The 12676-nt window shown below is 31.8% G+C and overlaps 1 protein-coding gene across 2 annotated transcripts; it reads right to left on the reverse strand.

The window, feature by feature from the left end:
- Positions 1–9742: 9742 nt before the first annotated feature.
- Positions 9743–12414, reverse strand: LOC145952922 (myosin-7-like). Of its 2 annotated transcripts, none has more exons than XM_083066047.1 (9): positions 12358–12414; positions 12173–12259; positions 11940–12075; positions 11710–11852; positions 11484–11630; positions 11268–11369; positions 10889–10946; positions 10702–10803; positions 9743–10052 (listed from the first exon to the last, which is right to left on the reverse strand). In XM_083066047.1, the coding sequence occupies exons 3-9, from the start codon at positions 12045–12047 to the stop codon at positions 9864–9866; spliced, it is 849 nt and encodes a 282-aa protein (XP_082922173.1). In that variant the 5' UTR covers positions 12048–12075; positions 12173–12259; positions 12358–12414; the 3' UTR covers positions 9743–9863. The 2 variants fall into 2 exon arrangements, with proteins under 2 accessions (XP_082922173.1, XP_082922174.1); XM_083066048.1 differs by having other exon boundaries at positions 12169–12259.
- Positions 12415–12676: the final 262 nt, after the last annotated feature.

Raw genomic sequence — 12676 nt, forward strand, 5'->3', positions numbered from 1 at the left:
TCTATTCAGTTAATTCGTTGTTTAAATAATGAGAGTTTAATTTTTTCATAATTATGGCAGATTCGGGGTCTGGTAGTGGAAGGAGGGAAGGTAGATCTATCACACAATTGTCTAGGTTGATAGTTGAATGCATTGCCAAGGAGAGGACACAAGTTGAGGTGAATCCTCGTTCTAGCAAGGTGTCAGGCCCAAATGCTGCAAATTTTAGGAGCTATTTGGGAGTCCTAGCTCGACGTCATGTTTCTATTATCATTCCATCATGGGATGATGTTGAGGAGGCTGACAAGAACCTCATGTGGCAAGATATTCAGGCATATACTTTCACATCATTTCAATATTATATAACTTAAATACGTTATTTATTATTTGTTGTTATTTTGAGAAAAATTTTGAAATTCCCAACATTGAGGTCATGAGGGGGAAGATGTTATCTGTCCTTTCCACTAGGTGGAGAGACTTTAAGACTTTCTTGACACGGGAGTATGTATTTGGAGAGCGACAAAATGAGACTCCCTGTCTAAAGTACCAGATTACTAATGAGGAGTGGATGCAATTTCGTGCCACTCGATTGGACCCTTCTTGGCAGGTTAATTATTGATAATTCTTACATTGACACAAATAATTAAGGTATATTTTAATTAATCTCATTTTCTTATTTGTATTATTGCAGGCCAGAAGAGTAGCTTCCCAAGAACGATAGAGCAAGAATGATGCACCCCATCTATTGTCAGGGGGATATGAATTAAAAAAAAGAAATTGATGAAGGCTAGGGCAGAGGCATCAGGGGTTGAGTCTGCTGACCGTGTGGATTCACCTCCCCACTATGAGATGTGGATAGCAGCTCGAACAAAATCAGATGGGTAAATGACTTCTGAGTCTACAAGGGTCATTGTTGATAAAAGAGTAAGTAAAAATATAGAAACTAAGACTCTTCATTCCAACTCATTCAATTCATAAGTGTAGTTTAGGGTATGCTTATTGTTAATATGTTGCAGGAGGGTTTAGTTGAGCAGACCACCCAGGACTCATTTGTTCCCCATGGTCGGGATGATATACTCACAACGGCCATAAGAAGGCCAAAGCACGCAGGGCGTGTGTGTGGTATTGGTGGTTCTTGGAGTCACCGAGATTACTTTGGTGCACCACCATCGAGGAGTAGTACTGTTGACTCTTGCAGTCAGGAGGCTATGCAGAGAATGGAGATGCAGTTTGAAGAGAAATTGAAGAATATGCGAGAAAAGTTTGAATAGAAGTTTGAGCTTTTGGCTCGTTCTCAGCAACAGACTGCAGTTGCTCATGATGGTGTTCAAGTCAGCACTAAAGGGAGTTGTGTTGCTCCAGATCCCTCAGGGGAATAGACTCACACTGATGTACCAAACCAGTGTGAGTTATATGTTGAGGATGACCCCCCATGTTTAGTGGCTATTGGTCGAGTATTTGAGGGTGGCTCAACCATCCATGGCGTCCCTCTAGAGCTAGACTGGACACGGGTTGTGGTTGACCAAGTTCAAGATGTTGTTGCTCCAGTGCCTTTGCCCAATACAGAGGTTCAACTAGTGGGGCAGGCAACCGACATATTCTTAGCTTGGCCAAAACGTTTGGTGATGCCACTTTCAGCACGGGCAAAGGTTCTATTATTGCTCTTTTATATTCTTATAATTATATTATTGTTAAACTAATTTTGATTCTTTCTTTAGGATTTTATCAATCATGGTAAGGAGGTCATGAGAGAACCTGTTATTGATGATGCTGATATCCCAGAAGCTGAGGATGATCCCATATCTAGGCTTCTAACCATATTACCATGATTGAAGAAGAAACCAATTCAATTATAGTGGAACATTAGAGTTTTTGGAGTTGATAGCTCTAATGTTCCACTATACATATCCCTGCCCGACGCATTAGAGATTGTTGGGGGAAACTCCATGTTAAATATATCTATCATACAGTTGTGGGCCATGTAAGTGATATTTTCTTTTATGAGTCTAAAATTACAATAATTACATTTAACTTATAATAATTAATTGTGTTAGGTACATGGACAAATTGAGTGTGGAGCAAGCACAAGTACAAGTATATGGATTTATTGAGCCTCAATCCATCCAAAAATCAGGAAACACTCAGGTCCAGATCCAGCAATATATGCAAACATGGATGAGTGAATCAGGAAGAGATATATACATGGCTCCATACATTGACGGGTTAGTTTTTTAATTGATTTTTTAATCATGATAATTTTATAACTAATTTGTTTGTCATACAATGTAGGTCCCATTAGCAGTTAATGGTAATCATTCCTAAGGAATACACCGTGGTGTGGTTTTATTCACTACATCGAAAACCAAGCCACGAAATTAAATGTCAATTACAAGGGTAACTAAAATTTTTCATTATGTTTTAAAACTGTAACTATATATATTGGCTAACATCTGTTTTTATTTCAATTAATTAGAATCGTGTCTGGAGCTAATATTTTAAGTGGAAGAGCCAGATCAAAGACATTGCAATTCATATACCCTAAGGTTAGCAAATTAATTAATAGAGGCAATAATATTTGAATTTATCGACTTTGGAAATAATAGTTATTTGTTTCTCATTTTAGTGTAATAAGCAACAAGACTCGTTTGAATGTGGCTATTACATCATGTATTGGATGAGAGCCATAGTTTCTGCGGGTATTACTGATTCTTGGGGGCAGGTAATTCATATCAAAATTTATTTAAGTATATTTACTTTTATCATAATTAACATTGCATATTAATAACACTTAAATTAATGTTTCAGGTCTTTCAAGATCCATCTCCATTGCCCGAAGATGAGATCATCAAGATAAGAGAACAATGGACAACTGTTTTTCTTCAAAGTATATAATAGTTATATTTCTAAGTTTAGTTAGTTGGATATTATGTTTCTAGTTTGATAGCATTGACAAACATATGTTTTATAGCTTTTTTAGGATAATAGGATTTATATTGTCTTAATTTATGCTTTTTAAGATTTATATATTATTTTCTTTTTGTCATTCAATTTTGAAATATAAATTATATTTGAATTTGTATTATGGACTGCCTGGGTTAGGTTTTGTATTTTGAACTGTATGCAGGTTTTGGGTGTATCAAAAAATAATAAAAATTTAAAAAAAATGCATAAATTTACGTCGGACATGGTGTGTCTGACGTAAATTTACGTCGTCTGTCATAACCGACGTAAATTTACGTCTCCCGCATTAACATCGGACCCTTTTCCAACATAAAAATCTTAAAATAACAGACATAAATTACCCCTTAATTAGTTTCGAGTTCACATTCTAGATTTTTGATATAGTTAAAAAACGAATTAAAATATTAATTCACAAGTCATATGGTCGAATAAGAAGAGAGTAGTAACAAATTTCAATCAAACAAAATTATTACTTATGAGTTATTATTTATGTATTTAGGTTTGTATGTCCTTATTTACTAATTGGGATATCTATTTTAATTTGTAATATTTTATACTTTCTAATGTATTATCTATATTACAATTAATAAAAGAAGGTTTTAACTTGTTTCATGTCCGTTATTACTTTATTTCCTACTCAAAAATATCATTTCATTTTCTTTCATGCACATGACTTCATTTCTTTTTTCTCAATGTTGCATTCATAACAATCCTTACATCTTTTGCAACTTTCTTCTCCTCGTGTCCTAGTAGACTTTATAACTTTTTGTTTATTGCTTTACAAAATTAATTAAAAAATTTGTTGGATTAACTTTTAATTCCATTTTTTCTCTATTTTTATTTTTTTACTTCATCTATTCCAAAAACTAATGTTTTCCATAGTTAAGGAAACATGACTAAAGCTTCTAAGGGTAACTACTAACTACCTCCTTCTCCATATTTCTTTTTTGGCTTCTCCACCCTTTAGGTGTTTTTGGCCTCTTCTTATTTTCTCATACTCTCTTAAGGTAACTATTGGACTTTCTTTTCTCAAATTACTTTTGTTGGTTTCTCCTCTTCCATTTATTTTTTTATTTCTCCTTCATAAATATTAATGCTTTTTCTATTTTAGAGTTCTGAAGGGGAAAAAAAATCTTTAGGTAACTATTTGACTCTCCTCATTCTCCATTTTTTTTTTATTTTGGATTTTGGCTACAAAAATTAAATTATTGTCATGCTTTCCAGTTTGGTATGGATTAGTTTGTTATCTTGAATTGTTTTTTTTTTTTTGTTCATATGTTATGATATTTTTGTGTTCAAATTTTTTTTTTGTCAGTTACTTGATTCAAAAGGAAGACCAATATCTTTCACAAGGATTGCAAAGTTGATTTGGTGATCTATCTCATTGTTGATCAAGAACTAGCAAAGACTCAATTCTTGACATGTTAGACCATTGAAAATGATAGTGCAATAATGTACATGATAAAAATTATAGTGTTATTTAACCATGAAGTTGTTTGTGTTGTGCATTTTTTCTCAAAAGCTTAAACATACATTTTTTTTAAAAAAATTTTAAGGAGCTCATATGCATTTTCATGTGATATAGATGAGAACACTGTGTTTGAACTTGCTACTGAGAAGTATATATCTAACACCCAGTTTTCAAAAAGGTTATTATTATTATTATTATTATTATTATTATTATTATTATTATTATTATATGGTATTTGGTCATAATTATTTTAATAATTATAGAAGAATATTATTTTGTATGTTTTAAATAATTATTATTTTAGACAATTATTTTGTACGTATTAAATAAATATTTTTATTAACATTTTTAAATAAATATTTATATATTTTAAGAAGAGGTTGATTTTATATGATATTTTTTTATTAAAATTATATTATTATATTTTGGGTCAGAAATATATTATTATTATAGAGGAAAAATATTTTATAATATACATGTATTTATTTTATTTAATTATTTTGAGGAAAAAGCGAAGTGGGTTAGAAGAGAAGGAAAATGGGTTGGGTTGACCCAGTCCAATGGATTAATTTTAAAAAATGAGTCAGGTAGCGTTAACCCTATTTGTCTCATTTGCGTTCTGAAGGGTTAGGGGAAAAAAAGAGGAGAAACAAAGAGCTCTAAGGAAGAGTACTCAGGAACGATCTTAGATCACACCAAGACCATTTGTCTTCTGCTCATCCAGGTAAGGGGGAGTGAGAAACCTTACTCTGGGTGTGGGAATGTATGTTGGGTAGTGGGATTGGCCTCCAATCCTGTGTTTGTTGTATGCTCATGTATGAGGGGTTTTCCCCAATTGTATCTGTTTCATCTATTGTTCCTCTTGTATGTAATTAATTGTATAAATTGCTTGAATTAATGATTAATTTCAGTTTTAAAATTGTAATTGTATGATTTGAGATTTCTGTGGGTTCATACGAGAAACTCTATGAGAAAACGGGCAAAATAGAAATGTTTTCTGTTTTACTTTCTAATTCTTTCATTGTGTTCCTTATTGGGTGTGATGTATGAATATGTATTTGATTTCAAAATTAGATAAGTTTTAATATGAATTAGAGTGCTCTGTGGATTCTTGAGAGAACCTTGTGAGAAACAAGCAAAATATGAACGTTTTCTGTTTTGATTTCTGATTCTTCTGTTGTATTCCTTGTTGAATAAGATGTATAAATATGTGATTAATTTTGAAAACAGATAAGTTTTGATATAAATTAGAGTGTTTTGTAGGTTCTTTTGGGAAATCCTATGAGGTAAAATTAGGAATATGATCTATGGATGATTTGAGGCATTATATGTAATGTTGATGATAGCTTCATGTTTTAGATAAGTTCTTGGTATGATTTATGTATTATTTTGATGTATATGATGATGAGAAGTTTCTTCATGAGACTATGGGAATATGATGTGAGAATGTGAAAGGTGAACATATGGTTTGTGATATGACATTGTGACATAATGTGACATGAGATATGATGAGATGTGAAATGTGAAGTGTTGAGTCAATGTAATTGTGAATGTGAGACATGCATGATATGCATATATGACTTATTCCAGGTGTGCCGCTTAGGCCGCATACGAGTGATGTAACAAGCTATGTGATGAAATGACTTATGCCAAGTGTGCTGCTTAGGCCGCATACCAGTGATGTAATAGGCAATGTGGTGAAATGACTTATGCTAGGTGTGCTGCTTAGGCCGCATACCAGTGATGTAACAGGCAATGTGATGAAATGACTTATGCTAGGTGTGTTGCTTAGGCCGCATATCAGTGATGTAATAGGCAATGTGATGAAATGACTTATGTTAGGTGTGCTGCTTAGGCCGCATACCAGTGATGTAACAGGCAATGTGATGAAATGACTTATGTCAGGTGTGCTGCTTAGGTCGCATACTAGTGATGTAACAGGCAATGTGATGAAATGACTTATTCTAGGTGTTCCGCTTAGGTCGCATACCAGTGATGTAACATGCTATTCTAGGTGTACCTTGGGTCACCAGTGATGAAAAATGTGAAACTTTCGTATGGCGCCACATGCATGCATTTATGAGTCTAGTCCATGACATCATTACATGATAAATGAGTGTGCAAGTGATGTTGATTGTGTATGCGTATTGTTTACATGTGAGTTGTACTTGTGACTTATGTTTGTTGTGTGTGTGTGCTATCTAACCTTTATTTCTGCACTTGAACCTGAGTGAGATGTTTCTCACTCCCTTGTTGTTCTTTGTATGTGTTTAAATTGTGTTGCAAGTGATCATCAGCATGAGGATGTTGGTGATGAGGCTTAGGCTTCAATTGGGCATGCTTTGATAGGATATGTGACATCAGGGCTTAGCTTGGTTTAGCATAGGAGTTTCATTACTGTTATTATGTTTTGGAAAGATTGATGTTTTTATTTCTACATTGGACTACGATTTGCGAAATATGAATGTGAACTCTCTATCTATGTGTTTTGAAACCTTATTTTTTAGAAAATTTTATTTAACTGGACTTTTAATAAAGTTTCAAATTATACATTAATTTTCAAAATATATAAAAATAATCATTAAATAATTTTTTAAAAAAATATTAGGTATATAATTTGTTTAGACCTTTACATATCAAACTATAACTAGTTAGGTTTTTTGCTATCAACTAAGGATATTTTGGTTATTTAAACTAAAATCTTTCCCTAATTATGAAAATTCTTAAAATCATATATATATATATATATATATATATATATATATATACTTTAAATCTTAAAAACACATTTTCTATTGTTTTAATTATTTTGACATTATTAATGTTATTTTTTAATTTGACCTAAAAAAAATTGTCATTTTAACATTTCTTAGTTAATCTATTCGTATGTGAAAACATATCAAACAGAATTTATAAATATAAACTATTAAATTTTATTTCAATAACAATGGAATAAAGACGAAATATTATAAAATTTATCTAATAAAAAAAATAGAGCAAAAGTATAAAATATTTTTTTTAAAATTGTGTACAATTAAGAATGAGAATCAACTTCCCTACTAAAATAGTTATAAAAAACGTATAGAGACTTTGTTTAGCAAAATTATGAATAAATTCAATGCACAAAAGTTATACACGCTAAATTAATTAATTTTAGACTTAAATATATTTTTAATTTTTATAAAATAAATGAATTTTGATTTTAAGTTTTGTAATTTTTTTTATTTATTCTTCTTCATTTCAAAATTTTCAAATTTTAATTTTAATTTTATATATAAAATATTTTTTTATTCTTATAAAATAAAATAAATAATTTTAGTTTTTAATGTAAAGGTTACTTTTCTCGATTACATTGACGTGCGTCACGGTCAAGATTAATTTGGAAGATATTGTGAATCCTCCTAAGTACATTTGTGGTTTATACTATTTCTCTATGGTCGAAAGTTTTCAATTGTTTAAGTTTCATAATAATGAGAATTCATAGCAAAGGTCAGTTTAATAACTTTTTTTTTTTTATAGAAAAAATCATATAACATGCATATACATCCCTTAATTCATGGAAGGATGGCATTTAAATCATATAATCATTGAACATATAATCTTGAGACACAAGGTTATTTAAACAATTCATACATGGAACATCATTAATTTTCTTTAGACATTTTATTTATTTCTTTCTTTTTCATTCTTTTAACAAATTCGAACTCTTTAATTTCAAGAGTTGTCCATCTTTTCTGTGCCACATACCATGCCCTTATCAAAGAGAGGTTGTTGGGAATCTTTGTGGATTAAAATGTGACCCCACCCCACTATTTGAGGATCAAAGAATACAATGTTTTAGAAATCATGTTATATCACAGAGAGATGACTTTGTAGTCCAAAGACGAGCTCAGGTCTGCGCCGACTGGGCTTGAGAATTTCATGAGAAACATATGGGTCTCGAGATGGTTGAATGGACTTCAAAACCTGTGGTGAACAGTGCAATAAACAACATACATTTGTGCAGCCTTGTTCCATGTTTTAAATAATAATAAAAAATTGTAATAAATTTTTTAAAATTATAATAAAAATAAAAAATAATTTTTAATCAAAATATGTGATAAAAAAAAATTTAAATACATTGAATCAAATATGTCTTTGTAAATAGATTACAAATGTATCTAACAATCAAACAAAAAATAGATATAGTGAAGAGTTAATGTATATATAATATATTACAAAATATAGAAAGGGCAAGAGAAAAATTAAAGAAAAGAAATAAAAAAGTATTAACTCAATTTTAAACAACAATGATGTAAACATATTTTGATGCTAAAAGGAATAAATTATTGTGACCATTTCAGAAGTTAAACTAATAAGTCATGATTATAAAATTCTTTACTCTTTTTTTTCCTTTTTCATTTGATGGGTATAATAAAACATCTACAAAGATAATGCTTTAGAAAAAACTTTCAAGACATTCAAGCATAATTCTTAAATGTCCAACTATGAATGTAAAAGTATGTTCTATTCAATGTATTTTTTAAAAAAATTATTATTATAATTTTGTACTAATTATGGATTATTTGGATTGTTTGATTAAAAGGAGAACTAAAATATTATTTCTTCTTCTTCTTCTTTGATAATTATATCTTAAAATAAATATATTTAAAAAATTTTATTTTTACAAAAAAATTATTTTAAAAAATTGAGCTATTTGAAAAGTTAAAAGACTTGGTAGCTAAATTTGAGACTTTTTTTTTAACAAAAAAATACATTCGGCATTAGTATCACTATGACCACAACAACACTATAATAAACAATTTCAAAAGTGTAAATAGTTTCAAAATAACCTCATTTACATAATTAATTTTAAAAAAAAAACCTACAATGAACGATCAACCATAAACACATATTGTTGATATGAACTTGCAGCTGACAAGTATATATCCCTTTAATTTCATTAGAAGATGAATACACTACTACAAAAGCACTGTTCTACATCGGTTCTGAAAGGTAATCTACATCGGTTATAAAACCGATGTAGAATAGAGAGATGTAGATTTGCGTTTAAATCTACATCGGTTGTGAGAAAACCGATGTAGATTTGCATTCAAATCTACATCGATTATCAGAAAAACCGATGTAGATTTGCGTTGAAATCTACATCGGTTCTCAGAAAAACTGATGTAGATTTGCATTCAAATCTACATCGGTTCTACCTTAAACCGATGTAGATTGCATATAAAAAAAAAAAAAAAAATCTTTGCAATTGCATAACCATAAGCTTTGCAATTGTTTGGAACGCCAAAAAAAAAAAAAAGTTGAACTCAAGTGCTTACAGACATTAAATATAAATCAATAAATGTATATCATTAAAGAAACAAACCAAAAATAAGTATCAAAACACAAGTGGATATTCTAACTAGTCAAATCCAAGAGTGCAACAAATATAAGTGTGGCCACTAAAACCTCAGCAAACAATTTTTTTTTTTCCGAATAAAGTTGTTTTTGTAAAGAAAATGAAAAAAACTGAAACAAACTTTTCAACTCCACCCCCCACAACACGATTCACACCAGAAACAGAATGCACACCAGAATTCAAAGATATTCCATCTCCAACTGGAAGACCACCCCGTGATCTAGTAAATGCATTTTGGCCCTGCATCCAGTCCAAATAGCAAATAAATAAGAATCAAGAATAAAACAAAAATTTTCTTGCAATATAAATTTCAAGTAAAATTAAATGAAAATCACAACCAAAGAGTATTCATCCACTAAAGAATCATTCATCTCTTGGTAAATATCAACCAACAATCAAGATTTCTTCATTAAATGACCCTGAAGTTTTTATTTTTTAGTGAACATAAAAATTGCGCCATTGATGAAGATTATAAGATCTCACGTAGGCAAAGTGTTCTTACTTCTTAGCAAACTATTAACTAAACCAAAAACATTTTTCAATAATGTTAACTATTGGCTTGCTGAAGCGTTTGTTGTCTTTAAATGTTTGATATAGCTTTTCAGCAAATGTTTCATGCGTTGATCTTGGAAACATGCTACAAAGAATAAGCAGGACAATCTTACAATCTCAAAGGCTATGCATATGCACACGTCACTACATAATGCATATATATAGATGTATATTTAAAGCAAAATGACCAAGATTAGCCATGCTACATTTTGTCAAAAAATCTAGGTATTTGTAAAAATAATAGAATAATCACTATTCATAACCGATTAACTTACTCCAAGTTTTTATTTGATGGGAGGTTTTAAGAAAGAAAACAAGCATCATGAAAATGTTATACCTTCTCTATGAGATCAAGAACATCTTGATTATCAACGAACTCGATATAACTCCAATCAATCTCTTCCTTTGTATATTCCTCTTGCTCCATTTTGAAGACATGCTGCATAATAAAATGTTAACTGAGTCAACAGAAATTGTTTACAAGATAATGAATTCCAAGAAGACAGAAAATAAAAGAATCAAACCTGGTTGAAATGTTGCTGTAATTTCTCATTTGTCAAATTGATACAAAATTGCTCAAAGCTGTGCAGGACCATTTAAACATTACAGAGAACAGTTCAAAATATTAGTAACATAGGCACAGAAAAAGGTCAATCCAAGAAATTACACTATAGTCATTAATTACAAAGCATTTTTGGCTAAAAAGTTTTTGTTGCACCATTTATCCTGGGTATCCATCAAGCAAAGCAAAAACTATGGACAATATTAACTAATGCATAAAATAAAAATTTTACATCTTTATCAACTTTTATTTCATAATTCAGACACAAAGCATATAAGTTCCTTGATTAATAATCCCACTTCATATAAACAGCAGGAAAGCAAAGGGTACTGGCTAAGCACCTGTTTGTCTTGAAACTCTCAAATCCATATATATCTAGAACCCCGATCAAGTTATTTGAATCTGGATCTTGCCCAATAGAGTTGTTAATCTTGTCCACAATCCTGGATCAACAGATGTTCGCATCAATTGAATAACAGAAACTCATACATACTAAAATAAGCTTTCATAAGGATATATAAAATTATTTATATTTTCATAAACACCACAGAAATTACCAGTCAAAAAGCCTTGAATAAACTATTTTAGCCAATGCATCTCTACTGAGAGCTGCAGAAGTTGGATCAAGCGATTTTGTTATGGTGTCACCACGAGTCACCATAACACGTTTGCAGAAAGAGGCTTCAAGGGACTTCTCATCACACCTACCATAAACAAATAAATAAGTAACCATATACATACTAGATTTGAAGATTAAACTTCCAGAGAAACAACATCACTTACATCAAAAGCTCAGCTGCGACTTTTAGGTGGTAATGGGAATTTTCATCCTTGGGCTGAGAGGAATCCAGTTCCTCTTCCCCACCTTTAACAAATTCAATGTTTCCTAAATGAAGCACTGCTGCTACTATTCGAAATATAGCATCCTGAGAAGAGGGATGGCAAAATTTTCTAATGAAAACAATAAAAAGAGAAAGAAAACACTCTCCAACAGGGATGTTACTGAGTGGCACCTGCTCATCAGAGCTGATCCCAACAACCTCCATAGCTCTTTTAGTAGCAATGTACTCTTTAGAATCATCCAACCCATCCAGGGGGACGCTTGTTTGCACTCCTAGCATGCAGCTCAAACACAGTGGGCGTGACAACCTACTTACACCAAAAACCAAATTAAAAAAAAAATACAAACCCATAATCTGAGACTCTAAAAACACAAAAAAAAGTAACCTATCCTCAACTTACTTACTTCAACCCCCTTACAAATCTCACAAAAGCAAAAAACCCCAGAGTCACGAATCACTCCTTGAAGCGCTGATTCTCCAGGCTTCCGTGCCTACAAAAATCCTCAAACACATGAAACTCACATATCAAGCAGAAACTCCCAATTCAAATCTAAAACCAAGACAATCAAAAGAACCAAACAAACAATACCTTCGTCCCCTTCTTGTACCTCACTGGCAATCCCTCAAGAATCCCCGTAGCAAGAAGTTGCTTCAATTTCTTCGCAAACCGACATTGGCGTAGACTCTCCGGCATGAATCTTGGGTTCATCATCGCTCTGAAGATCAACGACGTCGCTCTTGGCCTCTTCCTCGCTCATGGCGGCATCCTCGGGGGGCTTGGTCTCCTCGGCCTTCCTGGAGCGCTTACGGGCTGAAGCGGTGGGTCAAGATGGTTCTTGCTGGCCCGCGTCTGGCCCAAGGAGCCAGCGTAGATCTCGGACTGGGCCTTCATGGCATAGGCAAACTCA

The sequence above is a fragment of the Cajanus cajan genome, chromosome 10, assembly GCF_000230855.2.
Source record: "Cajanus cajan strain Asha chromosome 10, NIPB_CcT2T_4, whole genome shotgun sequence".
NCBI lineage: Eukaryota > Viridiplantae > Streptophyta > Magnoliopsida > Fabales > Fabaceae > Cajanus > Cajanus cajan.

Coding starts and splice junctions, on each gene's coding strand:
- LOC145952922 (XM_083066047.1), bottom strand. CDS start 12,047: ATGCTAGGAGTGCAAACAAGCGTCCCCCTGGATGGGTTGGATGATTCT. Junction 11,631..11,709: donor GTCGCAGCTGAGCTTTTGAT/GTAAGTGATGTT, acceptor TGTTTATGGTAG/GTGTGATGAGAAGTCCCTTG. Junction 11,370..11,483: donor TATTCAAGGCTTTTTGACTG/GTAATTTCTGTG, acceptor CTGTTGATCCAG/GATTGTGGACAAGATTAACA.